This window comes from Colletotrichum graminicola (assembly GCF_000149035.1).
Source record: "Colletotrichum graminicola M1.001 genomic scaffold supercont1.13, whole genome shotgun sequence".
NCBI lineage: Eukaryota > Fungi > Ascomycota > Sordariomycetes > Glomerellales > Glomerellaceae > Colletotrichum > Colletotrichum graminicola.
Window position 1 is genome coordinate 268,322 of NW_007361017.1, and position 27,118 is coordinate 295,439.

At 54.2% G+C, this 27,118-nt stretch overlaps 7 protein-coding genes across 7 annotated transcripts; 3 read left to right on the plus strand and 4 right to left on the minus strand.

Annotated features, from left to right (window-relative positions):
• Window positions 1-568: 568 nt before the first annotated feature.
• Window positions 569-2,776, minus strand: GLRG_04167 (uncharacterized protein; the record flags this gene model as incomplete). Its single annotated transcript, XM_008094852.1, has 1 exon — window positions 569-2,776. One exon carries the CDS (start codon window positions 2,774-2,776, stop codon window positions 569-571), a length of 2,208 nt encoding a protein of 735 aa, XP_008093043.1.
• A 998-nt stretch (window positions 2,777-3,774) lies between these two features.
• On the plus strand, window positions 3,775-4,598 carry GLRG_04168 (flavoprotein; the record flags this gene model as incomplete). Its single annotated transcript, XM_008094853.1, has 3 exons — window positions 3,775-4,108; window positions 4,185-4,264; window positions 4,323-4,598. 3 exons carry the CDS (start codon window positions 3,775-3,777, stop codon window positions 4,596-4,598), a joined length of 690 nt encoding a protein of 229 aa, XP_008093044.1.
• An 818-nt stretch (window positions 4,599-5,416) lies between these two features.
• On the minus strand, window positions 5,417-9,889 carry GLRG_04169 (uncharacterized protein; the record flags this gene model as incomplete). Its single annotated transcript, XM_008094854.1, has 1 exon — window positions 5,417-9,889. One exon carries the CDS (start codon window positions 9,887-9,889, stop codon window positions 5,417-5,419), a length of 4,473 nt encoding a protein of 1,490 aa, XP_008093045.1.
• Window positions 9,890-12,832: 2,943 nt separating this feature from the next.
• GLRG_04170 (Sec1 family protein) lies at window positions 12,833-15,149 on the plus strand (the record flags this gene model as incomplete). Its single annotated transcript, XM_008094855.1, has 4 exons — window positions 12,833-12,872; window positions 12,934-13,156; window positions 13,206-14,438; window positions 14,501-15,149. 4 exons carry the CDS (start codon window positions 12,833-12,835, stop codon window positions 15,147-15,149), a joined length of 2,145 nt encoding a protein of 714 aa, XP_008093046.1.
• A 1,015-nt stretch (window positions 15,150-16,164) lies between these two features.
• GLRG_04171 (chitin synthase I) lies at window positions 16,165-18,970 on the minus strand (the record flags this gene model as incomplete). The annotated part of the gene is made up of 3 exons (XM_008094856.1): window positions 16,165-16,882; window positions 16,931-18,696; window positions 18,755-18,970. 3 exons carry the CDS (start codon window positions 18,968-18,970, stop codon window positions 16,165-16,167), a joined length of 2,700 nt encoding a protein of 899 aa, XP_008093047.1.
• A 1,017-nt stretch (window positions 18,971-19,987) lies between these two features.
• GLRG_04172 (uncharacterized protein) lies at window positions 19,988-20,182 on the plus strand (the record flags this gene model as incomplete). Its single annotated transcript, XM_008094857.1, has 1 exon — window positions 19,988-20,182. One exon carries the CDS (start codon window positions 19,988-19,990, stop codon window positions 20,180-20,182), a length of 195 nt encoding a protein of 64 aa, XP_008093048.1.
• Window positions 20,183-26,270: 6,088 nt separating this feature from the next.
• Window positions 26,271-26,833, minus strand: GLRG_04173 (transcriptional Coactivator p15; the record flags this gene model as incomplete). The annotated part of the gene is made up of 2 exons (XM_008094858.1): window positions 26,271-26,588; window positions 26,678-26,833. 2 exons carry the CDS (start codon window positions 26,831-26,833, stop codon window positions 26,271-26,273), a joined length of 474 nt encoding a protein of 157 aa, XP_008093049.1.
• Window positions 26,834-27,118: the final 285 nt, after the last annotated feature.

The window sequence follows — 27,118 nt, forward strand, 5'->3', positions numbered from 1 at the left end:
AACATACCATTGTCTTTTCCCCTTACGTAGGACGGCCCCTCCCCGCCCATAACAAATCGTGTATAATAAATCTGCACAGTGCGAATTATGTAATATCCGCTGACCGATTTTGATGTCACTTACAAAGTGCTTTCTCCCCTATGTGATTGGCCCGCCGGACCCCTGGGCCAACGGCTCGTCTGCCATCCCTGCCCAACTACCTTCTTTGTACACTATTATTGAACCCTCGAGCGCCGGCATCGGGTGGGACTGTCTGCTCAATCCAATGCATTGGAACCATTCTGGGTTTGTCATTCGGCCAGCCGACCAATTTGCAGGACTTTGGGTTCAAGACCTTTTGGCGCGGCGACGGCTTGTCTGGGACCAGAATCCGCTTCCCTGAATGTGAATTGACCAACTTTTGTATTTCGTCCCGAATGAAACCAGGGACAGATCCTATGTGATACATGAGAAAATTACGCCCTGGGCTTTTTGGGTCTTCCCCAGATTGTGTTCCATATCCGAGCCTCAACGCCGTGGGCACCTGGGAAGATAAGGCTCCGTCATCATCGCCGCCCCCCTCTTTCTTCTATAGCTTGAAGGTGCTACTCGTCGACTTGACCTCCGCCTTGGCCTTGTTGCCGTCAACGTCGACAACCTCACCCTTGCGGTTGATGACCTTGACGCCGCCCTTCTTGAGGTCCGCCATCGTGTCCTTCTGCATCTGCGCCTTCTTGCCGAGAGGCTTCTTGTCTGTGCCGCCCGCCTTGCGGATGCGCTCCTTCTCGCGCCTGCGCCGCCGCAGCTTGTCCTCGCGCGACATCTCCTGCTTGGCGATCGGCAGCCCGCTCTTGGCCACCACCTCGCCCTTCTCCGCCGTCTCCTTGCCGGCCTTGTACACCTCCTGCGGCGCGATCATGCTCTGCCCGCCGCTGACGCCCTGCGCCGTCGTCGGCTGCGCGTCCTCCATCGCGATCGTCGCGGCGTCCGACACCACCGTGAGCGACGGCGCCGCCGGCTTGGGCTTGTAGTGCCAGCTGCTGAGCGAGTCGAGCTTGGCGCTGAGGTCCTTCCACATCTTCTCGACCTCCTGCTCCTCCTTCTTCATCTTCTCGTCCGACTTGCTAACGTAGTTGTCCGGGTCGGCGTTCTTGATGTGCTCCTCCTCGTAGATCTCCGCGAGACCCTTGCCCGATTTGCTGTCGTCGAGCTCGATGAGCCCGCGGCGCGTATTCTGGGGCAGGTCGGCGTCGGGCCGGCGGCGGAGGACCTCGTCAAATTCCTGCGCGAGGATCCTCCTCTTGATCAGGTCCTCGATGCCCTCGCTGACCTCGGCTGTGATGACGGGCACGGGCTTGCCCAGGTGCTCAAAGGACAGATCCTCCTCCAGGAGAGAGTTCATGGGACGCTCGACGGCAGAAGCCTCGCCCGTTAATGTCCACTGGCGCTTGGCAACGGACTCGGCCTCGAGTTTGCGGATCTCCTCGGCGAGTTTCGCTTGGCGTCTCTCGTGAGCGGACCTACGCGACCTTGGGTCGCCGGCGGAGGCGTCTGACAGAGCGTCGTCCGAGTCGTCTCCGTGGTCCGACTCGTCTTCGAAGAGATCCCTTCTGACGTCCTCCATGGCACGCTCGACATCCTCCTCGGCGACTGGCTTGGGCGCAAAGCGAACAGATCTCTTCTTCTTGTACTTGCCGTCCTTTTTCCTTGCCGGTGGCGCGAAGAAGTCCTTGAAGTAGATACCATTTGCGTTAAACTCCTGATCGTCTCCCATGGCGTCATCCATGTCCTCGTCATCACTTGCACCTTCAGGGGCGTTGAGGTCCATGTCACCAAACGTCGGACCGTCCTCTTCGTCCTCATCCTCGTCGGAGCCGGCATCCTCCTCCATGTCGCCGCCCTTACGTTTTGACGAACCCGACTTGCTTGATGGCGCAAGCGGGTCCGCGGTCCAGTCAATATCTTCGTCGTCGCTGTTTGCATCCGTGTTGGGGTCTCCTCTGGCGTCTTGCTCCTCGAACCACTGGGTCTGCTTGTTGAATTCGTCAATGGAAAAGAATCCGTCGTTGAGACCGTGAGGGTCTTCGACGAACTCCTCTGCATCATCGTCGTCGTCGTCGTCCTCCTCCTCCTCCTCGTCCTCCTCCTCATCTTCTCCAGCCTTGTCTTCGTCCATGTCTTCGAGATCTCCAGTAAGGCCCTCGACATCGGAACCCTCGGCCTCCTCTTCTTCGAATTCTTCCTCCACACCGTCCAAGTCGGAATCCGACACCTCCTCGTCATTAGAGCCCTCCTCAAGCTCAGAGTCCTCGTCAGAATCGACAGATGTCTCCTCGCCGTTGACCCCGTTTATAGCAACCTCGTTTCGCTCCTCGAGCTCCTTCAGGGTCTCCTTGGAGTGGTTCAAAGCGCTTTGGATAATGCGACGGGCTTGCTGCCAGACCTGGCCCGTTTCAAACCCATCAACATGAACCTTCCGGATCTTGAGAACGTCGACCTTTGCGCCGCCTTCGGCTCGCTTGCGCTTCCTTGTCGCTTCCTTCAGCAGGCGCAGCTGCTCGTCGCTGATCTGTCCGGCAAAGGCATCCAGCGTGTCCTTGACGACCTGCAGCGAGGCGGAGGGGATCGCGGACGGCGGTTGGAGAAAGGCGTGACGGGTTTCGGCGCCCAAGTTGTCGTAGAGGGCTCGCACGTCAGCGACGCCGCCGGAGGGGAGCTGGGCGGCCATACCGGGCGCGAAGGTGAGCGTGTTGGTTGTCGACGTCAGGGAGGAAGAGGTGCTGCTGCCCGCCGCCATGATATTTTTTTTTGTTGGGCTGGGGATATGCGTGTTTCGGCCGTGCAAGATTTCACTTTTTATTTTTATTTCTTTTTCAGTCGGCGCGGTCCGTAAGAAGCAGCAAAAAATTTAGGACCCCGCAAAACGGCTCAGGGTGGTGGGTCGGCTTTGATTGGCCAATAAGATTGGTGCTGCCAGTCCAGATGCATTAGCTAATCACCCTGTCGTCCACGTCTCTCTCGCTTTTGTTTGAATCTTCCAAAGGTTAGGGGGCTCTGTTAGTCACTGATCCTAGTTTGCCTTTAGACTAGTCTTATTCCTTATTCAAAATTAGCCATCCATTTTACAATTGAGTTTGGGTTCAGCTGAGTTGTTGCAGTCCCCAGATTCACTGGGATCCCTGGTGGTCCGAAACGATGATTGTTGCACATGACTAGACTATATGCACATGTACTCTGGCAGACACCTATAATTGAAACTTGACATTCAAAAACTAGTCTCCATTGGTAAGCAATTGGGAACATGCTGAGATCGATTCTTTGATATGAGTTCCTCAAGGGCCCGGCTCGGTGGCGGGGCCGGATCAGCAGCACCTTCGAAAGATGATTACTAAGAGTATCCTGTGCCACTTGACTCAACTTATATCGTAACTTCGTTGTAGCATCGCTTACCAGAGCGAGCAACTTGATACCATACATACATACGCAAAGTACCACATTATCAAGAACACCATCTCATAAGACGTCTTTACCTGAAAACCAAATGTGAGTCGCCTTTTATTATTTGGAGTGAGTTTTCTTAAGCCTGCGCTTTACTGGCGATGAGTTCTCACCATACATGAACCTTTTGATACCTTCTACATGGGATCCCCTTGGTATGATTTACTTGCGTCTCATATGTTGGAATCAGAATATCTCACACCAACAAAGAGAGTACTTGACAACCCACTCAGCGTAGCACCTGCGCAAATGCCTTATAAGCTAAATGCCTGGTCATAGCAGCCAACCAACCCCCCGATGTCTCACGTCGGGACCTCCAACGACCCTGCGGCTTCCGTGGCGGCCTCCCGGTCGGATGGAAAGACCCACCTTCTGCTGGCCTGCAGTGGCTCCGTCGCGACCATCAAACTACCCAACATCATCCAGGCCCTCGGACACCACAAGAACCTGTCGATACGGGTCATCCTCACGGCCTCCGCGGCCGAGTTCCTGAACGGCTCGACGGCCGAACAACCCTCCCTCGCCGCCATCCGAGCGCTGCCCAACGTCGAAGCCCTGCACCTCGATGCGGACGAGTGGGTGCAGCCGTGGCGCCGCGGGGCGTCCATCCTGCACATCGAGCTGCGGCGGTGTAAGTCGCCGCCATTCGCTGCCGTCGAGGAGAGCTTGTCCTCATTCCGTTCGTGAAAAAGCTAATGTCAGTCCAGGGGCGGATCTGATGCTTGTCGCGCCTTTATCAGCAAACACACTGGCCAAGATCGTCAATGGTTTCTCGGACAACCTCCTAGTAAGTCGACATGCCCCCTTCCCACGCAGCCTACACTCTCTGTTGATGCGTCCACCAGACAAGCGTCATCCGCGCATGGGATCCGGATGGACTCATCGATGGAAGACGGAAGAAGATTCTGGTGGCCACCGCCATGAACTCGGCCATGTACATGCACCCAATCACCGCGAAGCAGGTCAAGGTCCTGGAGGAAGACTGGCCGTGGTTCGAGGTCCTGAGGCCGATAGAGAAGACGCTCGCTTGCGGCGACACCGGGAACGGGGCAATGATGTCTTGGGAGGAGATCGTCAAGATTGCGGAAGAGAGGTTAGGACTTGGGGCTGGAGTTCAGTAACGGCGATTAAGAAGAGGCCGCGTCAACGAGGCAAGCGCGAATGGGCAACTGAGATGCGCCGAGGCGGATTGACGAAGACTCACAATCACGAACATAGTCTGCTCTGATGCGGTCTTCGTTGGCCAGCGGTATTCGTCTAGAACTATCCTGAACTGGCCATGGCAAGATGCTTTACTTTTAACCCAACTCATTCCCACATCGCAGCCTCGCCCGTTTTTTGCCCTCGAGCTTATGCCACAAAGGGGAAGTGGAAACGAACACTTCACTTGCATGGGAGGAAAACACAAAGCCCATGCTATCAAAGCATTGCAGGTTGGTTGGAAATCGACGTTACAAGTATGTCACTAGTAATCACTGGATAATGAGAAAGTACAGCTTAGGATGCAATGTCATTCGTGCACGATTTGTGGCTATCGTAGTGTACAGTTAATTCCGGCCAGGCTTGATACCTAGCGACATAGAAAACATGCGCGCTAATCATCGTGAACCCCCTCATCCTGTTATGCATATCCTCAAGACCTTGCTCCGATTCCTTGATGCAGATGCTAAGCTTCCGGTTACCTGATAATGCTATGACAACGAACAAAAATTACCGAGAAAGAAACCGCGTTCGATTGTCCCCTTTCCCCATTCATCACTCTTTTGAATCCTCCCCTCGTTGGACATCTTACGAGTTTCTGTTTCGCCTCGCGCGCCGGGCCTAATTGTTTGACAAAAAAAAAAAAAAAGGAGGGGGGGGGGGGGGGGGGTGGGCCCGGTTGCCCCATCCAACCAGAAACGAAGTTTGGTATATATACGGGCTCGCATATGTTTGCGGATCAGGTGTCGTGTCTGAATGTGCATTTGTCACCTCTAGCGCATTTGCCTTGCTGCCAGAAGCTGCAAGGCTTAGTTCCGATGAGGGCGCGGTTAACTGGGCGATGAGGAGGGAGAGTGGCACCACCGGGAGCGTTGCCCTTGCGGTTCTTGCCCTGCTTGCCACCTTTGCCCTCGCGTTCACGGCCGCGTTCCCTATCACGCTCACGCCCACCTTGTTGATCGGAGTCGTCCCGAGTGTCCCAATCGCTGTAATCAACCAACTGTCGCTGCGGAAGCTTGAATGAGGATTGGTCATGATTAGGAGGAGACTGTGAACCAACTGGCGGGGGCGGGGGCGGGGCAGCTTGTTGGTGCTGCTGCTGTGGTTGTTGTTGTTGTTGCTGCTGAAGTTGAGCGAGCATCATCAACTGTTGGTAGCTGGTATCTTGTGGGTTGAGCCCGTACACATTGCCCTGGGATGCCGGCTGTTGACTCATTTGAGCAAGGATGGCCTGGAGTTGAGCATCGCCTGCTAGGGCAAGTGCTGGGGTAGGTTGAGTCGGCTGCTGCGGTAGGCCGCCCTGAAGCATGGCCATATATTGGGCATAGTGCTGCTCCTGTTGTTTATAGTAGGCAGCCCAAGCGTCTTTCTGTTCTTGCGTCATCGCGTCTGGCTGCTGCTGTTGCTGTTCCTGAGTCCCAACCTCAGTCTCTGCGCGAGCCTTGTCATCTGCCTCCTTCTTTGCTCTCGATGCAGAGTCTTTCTGGTATCCAGCCCACCACTCCCTTACCCTCTCTTGGTTGTTGGCAAGCCATGCGGGCGGACTCGTTGCGGGATATGGAAGTCCTCTCAACGACTCTGCTACCTCCTCTACATTGTCGGCGGCCGTTTGTGTTGTCGGGTCGGAGAAATCATGTCGTCGATGGGTTTGTGGTGCTGTCGGATTGAAGGGATTGGGATCCAGCCAGTTCTTTACCTTGTCCGAGATGAGGATTTCGTAGACCTTGTCATCAAACGGAATGACCGGAACAGGCTGCATCTCAGCAGCATTAGGCAGGATGGGTTGCGCGTTTTCCTTGGGTGGGGTCATATTGTATGGCTCAGGCTCGACTGCTGGAGCGATTGGCTTGAGGTTGCCCAAGATCGAGTTGAGTTTCGTGGCGGGATCATTCTGGGCATCAAGGCGTTTGCGCGCATAGTATGCTGCTGCCTCCCAGCCGAACTGTTGTGCCTCCTTCCACCGTTTATGGATCTCGTCGTACTTTGGTTCTCCTTGAGGCAACTGGGAGATTTTGCCGTCAGGGGTGGTCGTTGCCGACTCGGGCGGCGGAGATTTAGGTGTTGGCGGGATGTCCGAGATATCCATGTATGTAACCATGAGCTCCTTCTTCTCTCTTTCTTCGGTGACCTTCTGTTCCTCCGTATGGAAGGTCAGGTTACCTCCACGAGTAACGAAAGACTTATCGCGGTAGTCCTGAGGAATCGCGGACAGATTCGCAAGGGACGGCTTGACCCAGGGTCTGTATGGCAGATCATCGTCATCATCCTCATCGTCATTGTAGGACCGCTGTTTGAGCATCATTCCCTCAGATCGATCATCTGCCGCATCTTTGGTCATGTTGTTTTGGTCTTCAGCGGCTTCCTTGTGGAAGATGCGAACCTGCACCAGCTCCGACTCGGGTTTCCAGCTAACGCGAAGCTTGCGGCGAGCTTCTTTTCGAAGTCGCTTTTCCTTCTCTTCAGGAGTCTCTGAGATTTCCTTCTTGCCAGAGTCCTTCGCTTGCGTAGAGGGACCGTCCGCCTTAGGCGTATTGATGGAGTCAAGCAGCGAGGCGATGCTGGAAGAGGCTAGGCTTGAGCTTGCAACGGACTTGGTGGCAGGCACTTTCGGCTCAGCCTTTGGCGCGGATGGCGCCGGTTTCTTGTCAACGTCCATTGCGGACGAAGTTGATCCCTCAAACCTCGAAATCTCGGGTTTGACAGGATCTCTTGCGCTTGATTTGGGCGCAGGGGCTCGGATTTTACCTGCGAGAGAAGTTGAAGCTGTCGGGCGAAGCTTTGTAGCGCCAAACTTGGACTGAAGGGATCCGGCAGGTTTTGACCCCAGCTTGTTACCCAGACCATTGTTCGCTGATTCGGTGGCCACCTTCTTGACAGTGCGAGAGTCGCTGTCATCGTCGCGCGCTCTTTTTGCGGGGGAGCCATCAAGTGGCTTCGCAGCGGGCTTTGGTGTCTTGCTGACTGTGGCTGCCGACGGCGTCTTCTTGACTTCGGTGCCGTTGATCGGTTCCACATCCTTCTTGATTCGAGACGCGATCGTACGAACCAGTTCCTTGACCTCGTCGTCGCCCTTGTCCGCAAACCGCTTTCGGACATTTTCAAGGTTAACAGCCTCTGCGACTTTTTTGTGTACGCTGATGTTGGACATGAAGCGGAGAAGGGCCTTTGGCAAGGGTCCGCTGAAGTCAGCTGCCTTGATGCAGCCAATTAGCATGTTGACCAAGCTCAGTATGCCCTTCTGGTGGCCACCAAAGTTCTCCAACACGGCCTCATCGCCGTGCTTGGCTGCCGCCTCGCAGACCCTAGTGAATATCTCCCTCTTCACATCCATCTTACTATTCCATTCATCAATAACCGATGCAGATTTCTTTTCCTTGTTAGCCTGGTCGACCTCCTGTTTCAATCGGTTCACCTCCGACCTGAGCTTGACAAGGAATTCACCTAGGCCTTGTACAGCAGTACCTAGAAGGGAAGTCGTTCTGGTGGCCGAAGGATCAATATAGACAATGCCCAGTATGTCCCATACGGCAGCTTCTACAGGATCAGCAGGCCGTGTCTCAGGACGGATGGGCCGTTTTCGCTCTTCCTCCTCTTCCTTACGGGCTTTCCTCTGGGCTTTGGACTTGGCTGCTTCATCCGCCTTCAGTTGTTCCTGAAATGTGAAAGGGAATTCCGAGTATTTAGGCCGGCCAGATTTGAGGTCCCCCATCTCGCGTCCGTATTGCTCAATAAGATCCTTGGCCTCCGCCTCCCGATCCCCTGGCTGTCCAACAAAGTTCATGGATGGTCTATATCTGTCGGTGAACCTGCCTTGAATCTCGCAAGGAAGGTCTCGGCCGAGTTCAGGAAGAATGGGTCGTCCGCTGGTTGATGGCAAAGCAACAAGGGGCGCAAGTCTGTCGTAGCTTTTGGGCGCGGCTAGTTTGACGGTGCCCGAAGAAACGAGAAATGATGCACCGGGGATGGCCGGGAACTGTTTCTTGGATGCGGCGTTGCGTTTTCTAAACTTCTCCATGGCTGCGATCTCTTCTTCGGTACTCGAGGGCAAGACCAAAGTTTCGCCATCGTCATCTCTCTTCGGGTTTGGAGAATCCGCCCGATCCACCTCTCCATCCTTCTTCGTTACACGTTTACGCTTCTTCAAGGGTTCGGGCTGAAGGGTTGGCTCGATGGTTGGCGTGCTAGGCTGAGAAGCAGGAGCCGCCGCAATGTGCTGTAGGTGCGGCTGCTGCTGCTGCTGCTGTTGTTGTTGTTGTTGCGGTTGAATAGGGCGAGCTGGTGAGGGCACCGCCTTGGCTTGATGGACAGGTTGTTGTTGAGACAAAGGTTGAGGTGTACACTGGAGTGTTGACTCTTGGTCTGGTACCTGTTTCGCAGCGACGGGCTGGAACGCAGGCCTCGCTGCAGTCTGGGTATATGTCATCTGTTGAGGGACGAACTTATGCTGCTGGTAGGGCGCGGCCTGGTTCTGCTGGAAGGGAGGCGGAGTCGGGTTGGAAAACGCCTGGTTGCTCTGTTGATGGGACTGTTGAGCCTGGAAGGGATGGGGCGACTGGGAGAAGACTCTTTCAGGCTGGGCCTGATGTTGTTGTGGTGATGGAACATAGCCCTGGGACGCAGGCGAGTAGGACTGAGGGACCGATTCGAAACGCTGTTGTAGTTGCGCTGGTGCTTGGTGGCCATGCTGAGGCATCAATTGAGAATCATTGTATTGGGGTACATTGCCATTGAACAGCTGATTGGCCTGGCCGTTGTACTGAAATTGTTGCTGGGTAAAGTCAGGCGTGTGGCCGTGGTTCAAGTTGTCGATGTTGGCCGTGAAGTCTGCTTTCCCCGGCTGGCCATATATGTCCTGCGGGAAGTCGTTGAGACCAGCCAGCGCATCCTCTTCCGCGGCGTCAGTGTAAGGCGTATCCAACGAGAACTGGCCGTGACCGTTGTGGAAGTTGCCGTGGTTCAGAGCAGATATGCTGTTATGCTCGGTCGCCGCCACAGTGGCATGAGCTTGATGAGGCGAGGCGTAGAGATTGTTCTCAGCACTATTACCTCGGGCACCAAGATGAGAGAAGGCATTTTGATTGGGAAGTTGATGCTGCCAATTTTGAGACGCATCGAACTGGGCTGATGCATCAGGAAACCCATAAGAGCCCGACCACATGTTATTATGGCCCTGAGGTGAGCCTGCCTGGCCATTTGGCTGCCAGTTCTGCATGTTTATCGACCTCTTCAATGGAAGGGGAAGCACGTGATGGATGCGGAAGTCAAAATATCGTCATGCGATCATTTGATGATGCTGAGCACTGCACAGCTGGCGCCGATTAGCATTTGTTCCTTGAGAGAGCACCGAGTTCAATTGGTACGCAGACTAGCTTGTCTGTGCATCAAGGGATAAATCGGACGAGAAGGAGCAAAAGCGCCACGATGATTGGCCCAAGCAGGGGTGGGAATGTAGCGTCTTAGAAAGGAAAGGTCTGAGCGTGGTAGGGGTGGGGATAGAGGGATCGATAAGTTAAGGGTCGGACGGGGGAGGACGTGATCCAGTAGGTACTTTCTCTAACAAAAGTTGCGGTTGAGGAACCTGAAGTGACGGGAAAGAGAGGCTCGACGGCTAAATACCGGTCGGGGGCTCGCAGCTTACCTTGAGGTGGCAGCGAACGGCAGTGAAAGAGACTAAGCCGAATTTGGCAATCCGGCAAGGATTATGGTATAGTAAATGCGCCAAAACGCAGTCAAATGCGATGGGGGAGTGACGCAGGTCGATGGTATGGTCTCTTTGTATGGTAGAACTGCGAGACTGGTCAGCACTCAGGATTCGAATTGGGATGGCAGTGACAGTGTTGGTGTGAGTTCGGCGTTGGGGACCGGTGATATTTGTCTGTGAACCACTAGGCTCGGAATCCATGGTTGATCTGGTCGGAACAGCGCAAGAGGTGACAAGTCTTGGAAACCAGCAAATGATCGGTTGAAGGAAAACCCAGCAGCTGGTGGCACTTAGAGACACCGAGGTGATGGCCACCTTCTCTATAATCGAAGATAACGAATGAGAATTGGGTTGGGTGGTTGCGATTCGCTTTTAAGACGCGCAGTTTGATGACGGATGGGATTGATTTCCTCGATGGACGCTTGATGTCGAAATGGAAGGCCAAAATCTTAGCGAGATGGATTTTGTACGAAGCGGCTTGAGCCGCCGCACGCATTTGTCTCCCATCGCGATTATCTCCCATCCGACGGCGAGTTGTGAAGGCGAGTTGAGCTGAGGTGTGGCGAAAGTGGCCTTCAGTTGATGGGTGGTTCCTTGTTTCCGACCGTCCGCTGTGGTGGAGGTCCAAGGCCCGAATAGCGCGATGCACACTCTGAAAAAAAGTGAAATGCACCGAAGACCCGCCCCCTGCACCCAATCCAGCGACGCAACCCGCGCGCAAAAGCTTCTTTGAGCGCCCCCCCGTTGAAGTCGAAATCCCCCCAACAAGAGATTGAGGGAATTGATGAATGTGAAGATGACGAGAGCGACGACCTGCAGCATCGGCAAGTTTCCGAAGAACAGTGTCGCCTGAATTGCCCGAGTTGCTTCTTGTTTCTCAAGTAACCCCTTTTGTATAGGGTTCCAGCCGTTCCACCGCGCCGCGGAACAAGGCGTTCTGCTTTGCAAAACATTTTAAACAGGAGGGTTACTCGTGTGTCCTTGTCCACATTTCCACGCGTGTTGTGTCTGCGTCTGCCCCTGATCTGATTCGACTTTGCAAGTTCATCGCTGCAGAAGTCCAGTGCGGGTTGAGTTCGAACACCATGGGCTCATCATGATTTTCACTCAAACAAACGTTTCTTCATGTCTGCGTCCCCAGAAGAGAATGATGGCGGGTTGATCGGGATGGGAATGTGCCGATCATGATGGCGGTGCTGGTGATGAGGGTTGAGGGGGGATGGAGGGAGACAATGATTGGGGACGGAAGGGAAGGGGGGAAAGCGTGAGTTTGTTTGGCTTGGGGGGAAAATGTATCATACCCTGCAGTTCTTGACTCTCTGTCCGGCGCAAGTTATGATGCGTTCGGAGAAGAGCTGGCTTCGCGACCTTCACGTGGTCCGCGGGATATTTTTGTTTGGATTGACGATGGTCGCGAAAATTACAACATGACGGTCGAATGCCCGGGAAGATGGGCGATCGAAGATTGTCTACCAAAAGAAGGGGGCAAGATGGAATGATGGATCGCTGGGGATCTGGGAGGCGACAATCAAACAGGCAAGTTAGGTGCCTTCCGTCGCCTTCAGTAGTTCCAGATAATGAGGAATCAGATATGTTTAGAATATCGTCGCCAGTGGCCTTCAGACGCGTCTTCCTGTCGATTAATTTCCGTACGTCGATGGTAACTTTGGTTGATGGTGAAGGAGGAAGAAGGTAGGTTGTTGTCGTGGCAGAGGAGGAAAAGCTGGTCATTGTTTCGCAGCGCGCGGTCTGTCCCAAGGGATGGCGGGTAGGTCACTTGTGGCCGCACATTTAAGGCAAGACACACCTTGTGGGTCCGAACTGGAAGGGGCCAACACTTTCCAGGACGGAAGGGGCCACGGGCCTGATTCGACTTAGGTTGTGACAGGGCGGGGTCTCGTGCCTTCAGGCCTGGACCTGATCCACAGGCCTTTGCATATACCTACGATAGGTACAGATACTCAGTCAGACAGGTGCCGCAGGCCATTGAGACACCCTTTGGCGCAGGTCACCCGAGCCTAGCCAGCGGGGTGGTGTCGCCGCCTTCTCTTCCAAGGTAGAGCGGTTTCATGGGGGCTTCACCGCCCATCGGAACTCGGAGACTTAATAACGCCGGCCCATGACATCGCTCCTCACTATGCAAGGGATCCACTCCAGCACAAGCACAGGTCAGCGGAAATCATCCAGGAAATGTGGCTCGACGGCACTTTTGAGGACACCAATGCTGGAGCTGTGTACGTACCTCCAACGTACCTCGACTTGTCGCAACCGCAAATCGTCGACCTCAATCTTCCAACGCAGTCGTGAATAACACTCGATTGAAGGCGCGGCATATACTCTCGATAGCTGCTGCAAGCCCTGGCATTTGTTTTATGCGACTCATCGATACGCCTCCCCTGGCAGTTCCAGCTTGCTTAAGCTAGTGACAGCTTCAAAGCTCCCCCCACCATCGTCATGGCAGTGAAGGGCCATTCGCTGCGCGATCGCCAGATCTGTACGTCGCATGGCCTTTCATCACCATGTTCCGTACGGACGTGTAGCTAACGTGCTATAAGCTGCCCTGAAGAAGCTTCTTAGTCTGAACGACTCTTTCACCGAAAGCGACACCGATGACACCCAAGCGAATGGTGGCGGCGCACTGGGGCCGGCCGGCGTGATCATAACTTCAGATGGCGACCCTCTCTGGAAAGTTCTTGTCTTCGACGACCTCGGCCGGGATGTCATCAGCAGTGTTCTCCGGGTTAGCGATCTGCGGGCGTTGGGTATCACTATGCACATGTACGGCTAGTTATCCCCCGGGTCCGGCAATCTACTAACACACGGACAGGCACATTGGATCCTCCAGACACGCGATCCCAGACGTGCCGGTCATCTACCTAGTCGAACCGACCGCACAGAACCTTCAACATATTACCAACGATCTCCAAAAGGGACTCTACACCCCCGCTTACCTGAACTTCCTTTCCTCCATCCCCCGACCGCTGCTCGAGGACTTCGCAGAGCAGACGATAGCCGCCGGCACGTCAGACAGCATTGCCAGGCTGATGGACCAGTACCTAAACTTCATCGTCGCGGAGCCGGATCTGTTCAACCTAGGGATGCAACGAGATCACACATATTGGGCGCTGAACAGCGCGACAACCAATGACGAAGAGTTGGATAGAGTGGTTGACAGGATCGTCAGCGGCTTGTTCAGTGTCGTCGCCACCATGGGCGTCATTCCCATCATCCGATGCCCCAAGGGTGCCGCCGCCGAGATGATCTCAGCGAAACTCGACAGAAAGTTACGCGACCACATTCTCAACTCGAAAGAAAACCTGTTCTCTTCCAGCGCCCGTCCGGCAGCTTCTGCCGGAACGCCTCAATCCCGCCCTGTGCTTATCATTCTCGACCGCAATGTCGACTTAATACCTATGCTTTCCCATTCCTGGACCTACCAATCGCTGGTCCACGATGTTTTGAATATGAAATTGAACCGGATTACGATAGAAACACCCATAGACGAGAACAACCCCGCCAAAGGGACCACTAAGAAGGCCTATGACTTGACGGCGAGCGACTTCTTCTGGACCAAGAACGCGGCCGTGCCATTCCCACAAGTAGCGGAGGACATTGACGCTGAGCTGACGAGATACAAGGAGGACGCAGCAGCAGTGACCAAGAAGACCGGAGTGACGGACCTCGAGGATCTGCAGAACGACACAAGCGCTAGCGCGCAACACTTGAAGGCAGCCATCACTCTGCTGCCAGAGCTGCGCGAGCGCAAAGCGGTGCTCGACATGCACATGAATATTTTGGCAGCGCTCCTGACGGGCATCAAGAACCGCCAATTAGACAACTTCTTCCAAATCGAGGAAGGCGTCATGAGGCAAACCAAGGCGCAAATATTGGAGCTCATCAAAGACAGCACCAAGGGTGAAGAGCCGGTCGACAAGCTGAGATTATTTGTCATCTGGTACCTCAGCACCGAACAAGAAGTCAGTCGGTCAGAGTGGGAGGGATTCGAGAAGGCCTTGACCGAGTGCGGCGCAGACACAACCTCCCTCCCGTACATCCGACAGTGAGTACTCGTGCAGCAAAAAAAAGAACAAAAAAAAGCACATCACTGACAAACACTCTCAGAGTCCGTGCCACAACCAAGATGACCCAGCTCACCACTATCTCCAACCCCAACACGAACCAGGCGGGGTCCTCAGATATATTTGGCCGCTTCTCCTCCATCTCCAACCGCCTCACCGACCGCCTCAAGGAGACGGGCGTTCCCACTGGCCTGTCCTCGAACTTCGAGTCCCTCATTGGCGGCATCAAGAACTTCCTCCCCGCCAACCGCGACCTGACCATTACCAAGATAGTCGAGTCCATCATGGACCCCTCCGCTGCCGCGAGCTCCGCCATCGCCAAGACGGAGAACTATCTCTACTTCGACCCCCGCTCCGCCAACGCCCGCGGTACTATGCCCCCGCCGAGCGCCATCCGGGCCGGCACCGCAGGCTCATTGGCGCCCGGCGGTCTCCCGGGCCAAGGGGTTGGCGGCCAGACTGTGGGCACAGGCGCCAGCTTCGGTCAGAGACGCCAGGGATTCTCCGAGGCCGTCGTCTTTACCGTTGGCGGCGGCAGCATGGACGAGTACGGCAACCTTCAAGAGTGGGTTGAGCGGACGGGCGGCGACCGCGCCAAGCGGCGGGTCGTCTACGGCAGCACGGAGATGCTCAACGCCGAGGAGTTTATTAAACAGGAGCTGGAGAGGCTCGGCAAGGAAGTGGCTTCGTAGCGTGGGTCCAGTGTTCACGTGCCGGCTTTTGTTGACGGGTAGGTATGCCTGGTATACCAGTCGCGAACTGAAAAAAGGAGAAAGACGCAGAGTAAATACGATTCCCAATCTAGTTCATGTGCATCGCACCCGTTTCCTCATGGTTTGACTGTATTGTAACATCATCGTGGCGAAGCCCGTAAACGGTTTGTGTAAGAGCGTTTGAGCCCCTTCTGCGTACAGTCAATCCAGTCATGGCCGCCGTCATTTAACCGCCCGGCTCACGACCCCGTCGGGGAAGGAAGACATCCAACCAGTCAGCCAACAAATGGGAAGCTGTCAGCCGGCTTCTCTTCTGGAAAGGCACGACGCAATATGCAACATTGATTTCGGCCCCGGTTCGACGCCCCGTCCGTCACACGCAAAAATCGTCATCTTTGGCACATCATGTAAGGATTTGTGTCTCTGTAGATTGTTGGTCTCATTTCATCATTTTCTCAAGGGGCTGCCCCGTCTAGTAAAAAGAACAAAAAAATCCCTTCCAATAACCAAGTTGCGAATCAACCCCCCTATCCCCTTCCTGTTGCAAGTGCCTCCTATACCTAATGTGCTCCGTCGCCCATCAAGGGCGAATTGAGGGACAAAGGATCGAACGGCGTGCCAGAAGAAGAGAAACTCGAACGGGTGTTTCCAGGTGATATCAGAAAAACCAAAAAACGCAACAAAACGTCGGGGTGGAGAAGGGAGATGCGTGCAGATTGGCAAAGGAGGAAAAGACCCAACGCAAGCATGATCCAGAAACGCGTAAAAGAAAAAGAAAAAAGTCATTAGAGTTACATCCAACCGCCAACCCCAGCGGTCTTACTCCATACATCATGAGAGCTGAAAACTCCCAAAAGCCGTGTTCACCGTCCACCGAGCCCTTTCCTCCGGAAAGAGGCGGGTATAATGCTCACAATTGAAATCGTCATAAAACACCCAATAGGCGAAGAATAAGCGTTCCTTCGTCGGCAGGTCGATTATCACCCCCGGGCGATTAAACACCTCTGAACATGCGGACCACGAGGAACCACATGGCACCGATGAACTTGAACGACGACAGACCAGCGACAGACCAGAGCACTACCGACATGTAGATGTTGGCACGGCCATCAACGTCGTCAGTGCTGTTTGCAGCGGGGTTTATCCTCTCCAGACCTGCGGCACTGAGGACGACGGCAGCAAGACCAAAGTTGGAAATCATCCAAGCCAGCACGACGACAGAACGAACACCACGGTAGTAGTCCATCTGAGCCTCGGCCAGCTGCGACTCGGTCGGCGCCTTGACCTCCTTCACGAACTTGGTGCTGAAGACCGTAAGTTCACGTTCGTACTGCGCGTTAAGATCGGCCTCGTCCGGGAGATCCGTCTTTCCGGAACCGTCCTTGGTGCTGACCGTGGGCAGCGACTCGGCCTTGTCGTCACCCTTTGTGCCCCAAGAAATGTCGTGAGTGTTGCAGAACGCGTAGACGTTGAGAATGTTGGTGTATGTGGGCGTCAGGAGCATGTACTGAACGAAAGACGTGATCATGTGCCAAGGGTCGAACATCAGCAGCGAGGCAATCAGCCAAATGCCATAAGTCGACATGACGGAGATGATGAGGGTGTAGAACACGGGATTCTTGAAGAGATCGGTTATATTGAAGCCGTTGGAGTCGTGGACGTCAGCGATGATAGCTTTGACGGCGATGAAAACGGCGGCAAACAACAGGTAGCTGCAAAGGATTAGCTGAAGACCAGCAAGTCGAGGCAAACAAACTCACATCATTATAAAGGCCCAGAAGTAAACCATCGTGATGTAGTACGGCCCCGAGCCGGCTGGGCGATTGCCCATGGCAAGAACGAAACACGTTATCAGAGCAATACCGTATACCCAAGTGAAGACGACACCAAGGATCTCGCCGGTTCTACCAAGCAAGTTGTCGTCGCCCAAACTTGTCGTCAGAATCTTGAAAACCAGGAAGAAGTTACCGATAGCGAACCAGGCGTAAATGAGGTTGATCGTGTTGAAGACGAACTCCACGAAGAACATCAGTTTTCGCAGCATGGAGTGATCGGACCGGAAGAACTCGTAGAAGTGGGCGATGGCGTAGATACCAGCAAAGAAAGAACCATTCAACCAACGACGACGTTGGAGGACCAACTCGGTGACAGTGTCCGGCACGTCGGTCTCGCCAGTAGCGGACTTGACATACTGAAGGATCCAATGGCAGTTACGCTTGGTGACAAGCTCGAAGCACAGAATACGATCCTCGGCGAGATACATGTTGGACGTGAAGATGCCGGCACCAGCACCCTCGAGCTTCTCGCCGGCAAAGTACTTCTCCAATGGACCCTGCCCGTTCTTGTCGTTCTGCAGGGCAACGTAGCGGTAGGCGGAGAAGGCTCCGGGCAACACGGAAATGAAGCCAAAGGCAGATTCCAGCGGCTTGTCGAGGATGTTGCTCATCTTGTACTCGAAGTTCTGCGTCGCAACCAGTGGGTTGAGGAGGTGCTTTCCACCCGTTCCCAACATGGCCTTGATTTCGCCGCAAGCGCCGGCACACATGGGCTCAAGGTCGAATGCCTTCCATAGGTGGTAGATGGAGTTGCCACCAGGCTTAGTACCAGCATCGATAAGGACGCAGATATTGGGGTCGAGAACGCGGCCGAATGCCTGGAAGAACCACCTGTGAGAGTTGATCTTCTTCTGGTTCTTTTCCTTCAAGCAGAACAACATCTGGACGGGCTGCTGCTTGGGGACCAACGTAACAACGTCGTTCTTGATCATCATTCCGACCTGGGACGTGTACTCGTAAATGTGGGCCGTGACATCTTTGCCGTTGACTTGCTGCTTGGCAATGCCCTCCTGATAGACGCCCATACCGGCCAGCAGAGCTCTGGTTCTCGGGTTGATCTTGGCACGACCGTCACTGACAACGCAGACGACAATCTTCTTCCATGCGTCCTTGCCCCATGTCTTGCTCTCCTTGCGGTTGCACATGTACTCGACGTTCTTGAGGACACCAATCATTGTTCGCGCGAACAGGATTTCATCCTCATTGTACATGGTCACTACGATAAAGAGCTCCGTGTGCCTGGGCTTGGAGAAGAGCTTCTGTCGTAGCGTGAAGTTGTCATCATAGAAGTAATTCGGGTCGCAAGTGGCCGCCGTGTAGCGCATGTGGGTGAACTCGTCGCGCTCGCCGTGGGGAATCTGGTTGAGTAGTCTGGGGGGAACGGGGCAGTCGAGGACCAAGTTTCCGCGGTACAGCAGCACCTGCTTGACGGTCTTCCACCTCTTGAGGCCGCCGGCGGGCTGCGGTGTTGGGTTGTCCTGGTATCCGTCGGTGGTGTCTTGGTGAGGCAGCATCGGCCTGTTGTCGTCATACTCGCTGTAACCGGTGGGCTGGTCATAGGGCACCGAGGGATCGTGGGGTGAAGGCTCGTAAGGCTGGTTGTAGTAGGCATCGTGATGCGCCTCCGGGTTGACACCATAGTCACCGTGGTTGACGGGTGTGTCGTATCCACTCAGGTTGCTGACAGAGTGCTAATAGCGGGAGCGATTAGCAGTTGGGCTGGTGAAAGGAGGCGTTGGAACGACTTACCGCTGCATTCAACGGTAGTTGGTCACTAGGCGTGCCATACCGAGCTGGCGGTCCCATGGGGACATCGAGCTGCTGGTGGGGGCTGGTATGGCCGTAAGGGTCATGTTGGGGCGGAGGCTGATAGGCAGCGTTGTTGTTGAAGGGGTTGTCCTCCAACTGGTAGCCATGTTGAAGCGGCTGGCCTGGTGAAGGCGTGCGATGGTACCTGGGGTCCATGCGGTCGTTGTAATAATCGTCGTCTGTGGGAGGGAGAATGTTAGATTCGCTGTCTGGCCAAGTCACCGAGACGTAGGAGGATATGCGTCAAGGAAGCAGGAAAGAAAAGATTGTATGTAGGAGGGGAAGAGAAGAAGGTTGCGCCACGAAGTTGCGTATTCGTACTCCTCAACAGCAGGCAAAGCAGCTCTTTGACAAAAGGCAGTGCGGTTGGGACGGAATTGCAGGATGGTTGAACCAGACAGACACCAGGTTGCGTTCGCAGACGGACCCAGTCGGGGCTTTGTGCGGGAAGGAGAGGGAGGGGGGGATTTGGGATGAGTGACGCCGGAGAGCCATATCATAGAGGGACACCATGTAACTTGCCTAAACGATTATACGACATGGTTGAGATGGTATTGAGGGGTTCAATCAAAAGAACGGGTGTCTGATGTTTGTGACTAGGAGAGCCTGCGGGTGGATATGAGGATGGATCAGGTAGGCGATCCGCGTCCCTCGGGGAGAGCGGTATGTGCTTCTAGGTTTTGGCTTTGTAGCGGATGCGCCGTGCTGTGCAGAAAGGTAGTGGCCACTTAGGAGCGTCGTTGTGTGGGCACCTGTGTGTCGCGAGATGAGAGGCAAGAAGGGACGTCGAGATGGAAAGTGGATAGATAGGATGGGAGAGAGTTGGGACTGTTTGGATCCAGACCAGGTCGCAAAGTCGCAGTCGCAGTCGCAGTCGCAGTCGCAGTCGCAGATGTCGGGGGTCGGTCTTGTCAGCGGGTTCAACCTCAGCTGAGCCCCTGTTACTTGTTTCCCCCTTCCGCGACGATACCTTGCTGATACCTTACCTTTGGCAGCGTGCCAGAATGTAAGTAGGGCCTTTTTTTCTTTTCTTTTTCTTTTCCTCTTTTTTTCTGTCCCCTTCTTTCCCTTCTTTGCTCGTGCTTACCCTCCTTTTGCAAGGCAAGCTAGGTAAGCAGGGAGGTGGCCCGTTACGCGGTTGTGTGTGTACGTCCTGGTCCTGGCAATACCGGAATGCGCAGCGGCGTCTGCGGTATGGTATACTTGCAGTACAGTAATGGGCGCGAGCGCGGGTCGGTGCTTAACTCAATGCGCCTGACGGGTTTCGGGGCTGATGGAGAAGAGGGAGAGGGTGAGAAGAAGGGATGTGTTCGGTCAAATCTGGGAGAGAAGGTCAGGGAGAAGAGTGCCGCTCAAGAAGTTGGGTAGGCGCGGTTTCAAGCTGATTGAGCCCGTAGCAGGATGGCCAGGACGGGGGGAGGATGTATTGGTTACAGGGGTAGCGATGGTTGTGGGAGCGACGGCAGTGCATGGTTTCGTTGCGCAGCAGCGAGCAGGAGCAGCTCCACGTCTGACTAAGGGATCTTCCTTTACTCCTTCTCCTTCCCTTCCCTCCTTCTTTGCTTCCTTGCTTTCCTCCCCCAGCCTATCTACGATGTACATCGTACATTGTACATGTGGTTTACGTGCAGAGTACGAAGTACAAAGGTACATTCGCTACATATCTACGTACTAGCTACCTAGGTAAGTAAGTGCCTGCCTAGGCATTTAAGTACCTGCCTACGCCGGGTGGATGAGGTGGACTGCATCGTGAGGTAATTACTCTGTAGAAAAGATCCGCAGGGTCGCGATCTACACTACCCAGACAGTTAGTGCTATCCGTCCAAGTTGATGGTGTCCCCTCACTGCGCCAAACACACGTTATAGACCGAGGTCGAGTTATCGCGTTTCAGACATGCTAGCGTGGCGCGGCATCTCCTACCTTCTGGGTTCTTGGGGTTGAAGATGGAACAAGATTGGTCACTCAGAAGCTAGAGGCATTGTGTTTCTGCCAGGTAGGTACTGTGTACTTGGCACGTATCACACTCTTCGCAAGGAAATAAGATGTTCTGGCTTCCAGCTTCCAGAAGAATGATTTGTTTGCCTTGGGGTGGGTAGGTAGGTGGTTTAGACGCCGCTTCTGCTCTTTGTCGGCGCAATTTAGGGGGGCCGGGTGACGTCGCCAGGCCCCATCCCAGACAGCCAAAAGCCAACAACAGCCATGTATTTGCGTACGTGAAGTGTACGTGTGACGAGCCTAGCGGTGAGGTTTTAGAGAGATGGGGGCCACCAACATGGCAGCCCTGGCTGAACAACGACAGACCACCGCTGGGTCCCTGTGTCAAGCCACAGACACATTAGGGGGGGGGGGGGGGGGTCTAAAAGTAGGTAAGCCGTATCTTTGTGTACTCCCTACACATGCCAGGCGTGTTCACCTGCTGTAGGATCACTGTCCGTCCATCTGTCAATCGCAATGACAGTCGATCCGAGAACACGGCTCAACAGCGTATCTACCGGAGCCCTCTGTCTCGTACAGTACCTTTCCCCTCCCTCCTTCGCTCGGGGCACACGAGGTACCCGCGACGGTCGCAAGAGGGTTGTTGCCCATTCCATGTCGTGGTTCCCGTGGTCGCATGCACTGCTAGGGTCCTCGCTTGGGGTTGAACTGGGGTCTGGAACTTTCCGAGCCATTGACATGGAGTAACGGGCGCCGTTCTTTAATGACAGGGGATGGTCTGGGGGCCAGTAAGGTTGATTGGCAGGCCAGCAGTTTATGGCTAGAGCAAGAGAGCAAAGCCAAAGGTTACGAATACCTACATACCTAGTAGTGCAGCATGCAATTCTTTCTCGCAGTGCACACTAGTGCCTCCAAAAATAAACATCCAAGTGTTGTGTACCTGCTGTGGTATGTACAAATATAAACATTCGTACAAGGGAAACAAATGGTGGAAACAGGAGCGGTAGAGAGGCAAGCACTCAGATACCTATTTAGGGAGCTACCGTAGGTACTATGTATGTACAAGTATCGGCTCAACGCCACACTTGCTCACAGGTGACGACGCCTTTAACCCGCATTCCCGCCACGTCTCCACCGTCTCAAATGCTCAGCCTCCTTCACTCTCTCTCGACTCGCACTCGTACTTTGTAATTCTTCCGCGGACTCTGAGAACTGCCTCTGGTTGAACAATCACCAACCCGGACCAGGCTTAGGACTGCCGCCGCACCCATGGAGTCCACAACCACTCGTGTTCCCCGCCATTGGGGCTGAATTGCCTCAATCTGGTTCCAGGACTCCTCCCTAAACCCTGTTGCGGCGCACTTCGCCTCTCTCCTCCTCGGTAGAAACGCACATCCTTCAGCCATCCCAGTAACGCCAGCTTCCAAACAACGTCGGCAATGGTCTCATATCGACTCCCGTGGCACTTGCGGTTTTGGCTGGCCTTCAGATATCGTCATTGACAGTGGTCGCAAAAGCACGGGCGATGACCAATCCTTCCCCAGCCTTGCTTTTGGGGGGGCAATAAACTTGGCTGCATATCATCGACGATAATCCATCCGATGTTGCTTCTCAAACTCAAATGAATCCGAACTCCACGATTACACCACATCACACCACTCCCTGGATTTTAGCCTGGGCTCCCTCTGCAAATCTGTGGGGGGCGGGGGTTGGTTTACCCCGGTATCCGTACCTTCCTTGGAGTTTGCGGCGGCGCCAATGTAAAAGTATGGCATCAACGGATCCAACGGAACTGCGGTGTGCAGTGGTGCCAAGTGCGTGGTTCACACTCTTTCCGTTGCCAAGTTTATTCATCTCTTGTTGTGTGCTGAGCTCATGATGCGGCTGGGTCTACACATCGCGTCTCCATCAAGACCGGCAAGTCTGGCGTCCGTATCGCTTAAACGCTAAGCTCCGGCCGAGTCGAGCAAAGCCACAATTGGCCTTTTCGGCACCGTGGATGCTCTTAATTACGAACTGCGAGGTGCCTCGCTAGAACTGCAAACATGCCATGGGCTGTCACGAGGCCGATAGTCCATCAAGTCGTTTCGGTTGCAAAATGTGGTGCCACTACGAACATGGGGAGAATTCTTCAGAAGCCAACGCTAGCCAGGACCGAGGGTTGTGCTCCAAAACTTTTGATTTATGGTATCGCTACCAAGGCTATTGAAATACTGCATCGGCCACATACGATGTAATTTCCAAATACGCGGCCCTGCTGAAGGGATGTTCCAAGAAACCAATTCATCTGCATTGATCAGTCGTAGCCCGCGGAAGAAGAGCAACTATAGAATGGTGGCGACAGCTTGAAATCGGACCAAGGCATACAACCATCACAGACTCAGTTCTGATATTGAATGACAATCCACCGCGACTTCCTCCATGCCACCTTATACGGCAAGCAGTACGCACACTGAATAACTTCATAATCATCTTCTGCAGTGGTAGGTGGCTCAGCCGGCCCAGAGGGGATGCGGCCCCTTTGACGAGGCACGACGTCTCGTCTAGGCATCCGCCAAGAACGAGGACGACGCCGTTGACGACGCCGGCAACAGCTTGTCGGCCGAAGGTACCCACACTTTCAATCTCCCCAATGGCACTTCACGCAGCCTCTCCGCAAACGGCCATACAGCATCCACTGGCGGAACGGCTGAGGGCGACGACGTGGACATCGTCGTCACCCACGACCCGCCGTAAGGCGTCCTCGCCCGCACAGCCACCAGGTCGCCGCCGTCACGCGGGCCAGGCTGCGCTTGCACCTGCTTCGAGCATGCACATTGGGGCTGAGGGACGCGAGGCGAGCGTGGTCGGCGGGGGAGGGGCAAACTCCCGCGTTCCATCTCGAGACTTCCAGCCACGACCGGCTGACGCCGGGGCGACCTGTCAAGCCTGATTTGATTGAGCAGAGAGAAGGCGGGAAGACGAAGGCTTGTACGGCGAAGGAGGCAACATACGACTTCGCACAGCGCAGGGAAGGGAGGACCTTTTGCCGAAGGGCGAGCAGACTCTGTTTCGTCGATGCTCCTTTCGAGATGATGAGGATCGGCCACGGCGCTTGCCGTTGAATCGTTGACACCGAGCTTCCCTAGACCTGCGACGCTGCTACAGAGTTTGGCGCAGATAAGTCCCCCTGCCCCCGATACCCCGAGGAGGGTAGTGAAGAGAGATTGGCTTCTGGAAGCAGGGATTTGAGATCGCGGAACCGTTGCGTCCAGAGAAAAATGGGTGACATCTCGGCAAAATAAGAAACATGGGAAAGGATTTGGAGGCTTGACCCACCGCAATTACACGCGGGATGAAACGGCGCAGAACGGCACAAACGGATCATCTGGGCCCCTCCAAAAGAACGTCGGCGCTCAGGCTGATATCGGATCCAAACGCGATATACAGCCTAAAGTTAAGAGACCCATTAAGAGAGGGGGATCTGAACGGCGTAAACCCCCTACTCAGCTCAGAAGGAGATGACACGTATTTCCTTTGTTGCGGGGTGCAAGCGACTGCCATCGGTAACTGCTCTTATAATGAAGATACCTACCTAGCCGGTGCTACAATGTGTCGGCCAAACAGCGGGCACAAAGGGCCTGACGCACAACTGAGATCCTTAATTTGCGCTCGGCGGATGCAGGGTCCTCGTCCACTCCCACCGCCTGCCCACGGAATCGGTATCCACCTGCAATGATCTCCGGCCGGGAGGGGTCCTTTGTACTGTTTGTTCCCACATTTGCTCCGTCTACCCACTCCGAGTCGGGATGGAGACCGTCCGGGATCCTGCGAACCGCGTCGGCGATTTCGAAATACAGGGGAACAGCGTAAACGACTGTTTGGAAGGACTGTTTGCGGTGTAAACGTGGACGTGGTTTGTTCGCGGTTGAACGAGGTCGCCCGCGGTGTCTGTCTAGTCGCTTAGGATGATGCGAGGCGGCGCTGTTCGTGTTGTACAACCAGACGGCTACCACCGTCCCAATCTGACGATACGTTCTTGCTAGGTAGTCTTGCTTGAACCACAGCCCGGACGCCTGTGATACTTGTGACAATCGACATGTTGTTCCTCCGCTTCTTGTCGTGTCTCTCATATCGAAACCTAAGCAAGGCGTCAAGTGGAGGCACATAACCGAGCTTGTCCTCGAATCAATGATTTTACATCCTCGAATGTGTTGCTGTGTCTGCTTTCCACCCCGAGTCCTTCTAGGTTGCAATATACTGGTCGATGCATGGCAGCCTGTGACCCAAGCTTCAGCTTGGTTCTGGGACGGAACTACATATTCAAGTATCTACCAACTGTACGTATGTGAGTTGGTTTTTTAGACCTCTCACTGCTTTTGTTGCCTACAAGAGTGTTCTGCAACCTTCCAGAGACGGCAGATGTATACCACCGCCCATCGGAGGCTGTTTCTTTGTTTATTCTAGCTCTGGGTAGAAAAAAGTCCCCTTCTCACTAGGAAGGGAGAATCAAGTTTGTTCTCAGTTCTTCTGTGGGGTAGTATCGATATGATTTTTGGGCGGGTGTGAAACAAACCATAATATAGAACCGCTGGATCACAAGAAATATGGTGTCTGTCTCATTGCCTACCGCGATGATCGATTCTCTGGCAGGAGATGATGCAGAAAGGATTTACCAAGAAAGAGCTTTGTCTAATTTCATCGCCTTATGAGAAAGGGTGGCTTTTTGAAGAAGACCATATTCGAGAAATGATTCAAGTAGCTTTCTCGCCCATTTTCCCTAAGCAGACACCTATATTCCTTTCAGACTATCATATACCCGTAAACCTATCAATACATTCATCTTGAGAGCCTCTCTTCATATCACCTGGTACCTAGAAGCTTGCCGTCTGTAAGCCATGGGTAATAAGAACCACTGTATGTGGCCGCTAAATCTTCACGTACATGCCGTCTCCGCGGTATCTAGGGCCAACAATACGAGGACAACGGTTATAGTCATCGTCGCTAGACTCTTACAGCCCCGTACCGACTGGTGCCTAGCTTACTAGGGCTTTGCAAGATAATTTAATGGAAGAACGAGAGGGAGGAGAAGGATTTTCCTTGGGTCATAATGATATCTGTGCCTGGGAACAAGGTTCTCTTCCAAATGGTAGGGGGGGCTATTCCGGTATCTATACAGCGGTGCAAGCAAGGTGGGAATTTAGACAGGTTTATTCGTGCAATTGGCATCCAGCCAGCCCCTCACAACCTCGCAAGGCAAAACACATAAAGCTTGGTAGAGTAAGTCAATTCGAATTCGAGCCAGTTAGCTATCGCGTCCCGTCATACGCGCCGAATTGGTATTCCGTCGTCTCCCATCATACATCCATCCTGTTGATCGTGACCAGGAGAAAGCAGCAACTAACTACGTGCGAACTTTTTTAAAAAAGACAAAGAAACTTAACCATACCCCAAGTTTCTTCAAGTGAAATCGGGCCCCGAGACCGAACCCATAGTCGCACTCGAGGCGGAGGTGCACATCTCGTCACCCCAGCTCAAAGCCTACTCCGACCCCTCGTCACTGGTAGCCTCAATGTTGGACTTCTTGACCTTTGACTTCTCCTTGGTTGGCTTCTTCTGAGACTCGACTGCGGTGGGCGCGCCGCCGTCCTCCTCGACATCCTCGACATCGTGGCCCATGGCGCGGAGCTTCTCGCTGATAGCTGGGATGGCCTTGACCAGGGCCTCGTACTGGGCTATGTTGAGGGAGATCCCTTTCTTGCCAGGCAGCATGTCACCATCCTTTTCGTAGAACTCGCGGATATTGATAAAAGTGTTGTTCTTGAACTGCGAGACGCCGACGCGGCGCTTGTTGGAGAGCTGTTGGAGGGGAACCATCAGCACCCATTGGCCGGGAGAGTCGAGGACCAGACGAAAGGTGGGTGAACAAAGAAGAAAGGATTGCTTACGTCCCAGTAGGGATTACCCTCCTTGTCGACACCGCTCGAGCTGCCTTCAGTCTTGGAGGTCTTGCTCTTCTTGGTGGGTTTGGTGATGACCTCGTTCTCGGAGTCGCTACGCGAGTCGCGTGGGGCACCACGCTTGGTACCCTTCGAGAACGGCATTGTTCGCTGGGGCCGAATTTGGTAGCTGCGCTTGCGTTAATGGCTTGGTTTTCAGGATCAATTTGTGGGTTGGTTTCTGGTTCCCTAGTCGCAGAACCCCTAGGTGATCGGTTGCATGCACAGTGAGTTGTCAACCACTTGGCAGGCGCGTTGTCGAGTAAAGTGGTTCGTCGCGACTTCCCCAAGATGACGTAATCGGGAAAACGCCAGACCATGTGACGAAGACTCACGTGATTCTGGTCTGTCCGTTCTGCTGCAATTTGGTCACTGATGAAGTGATATGCG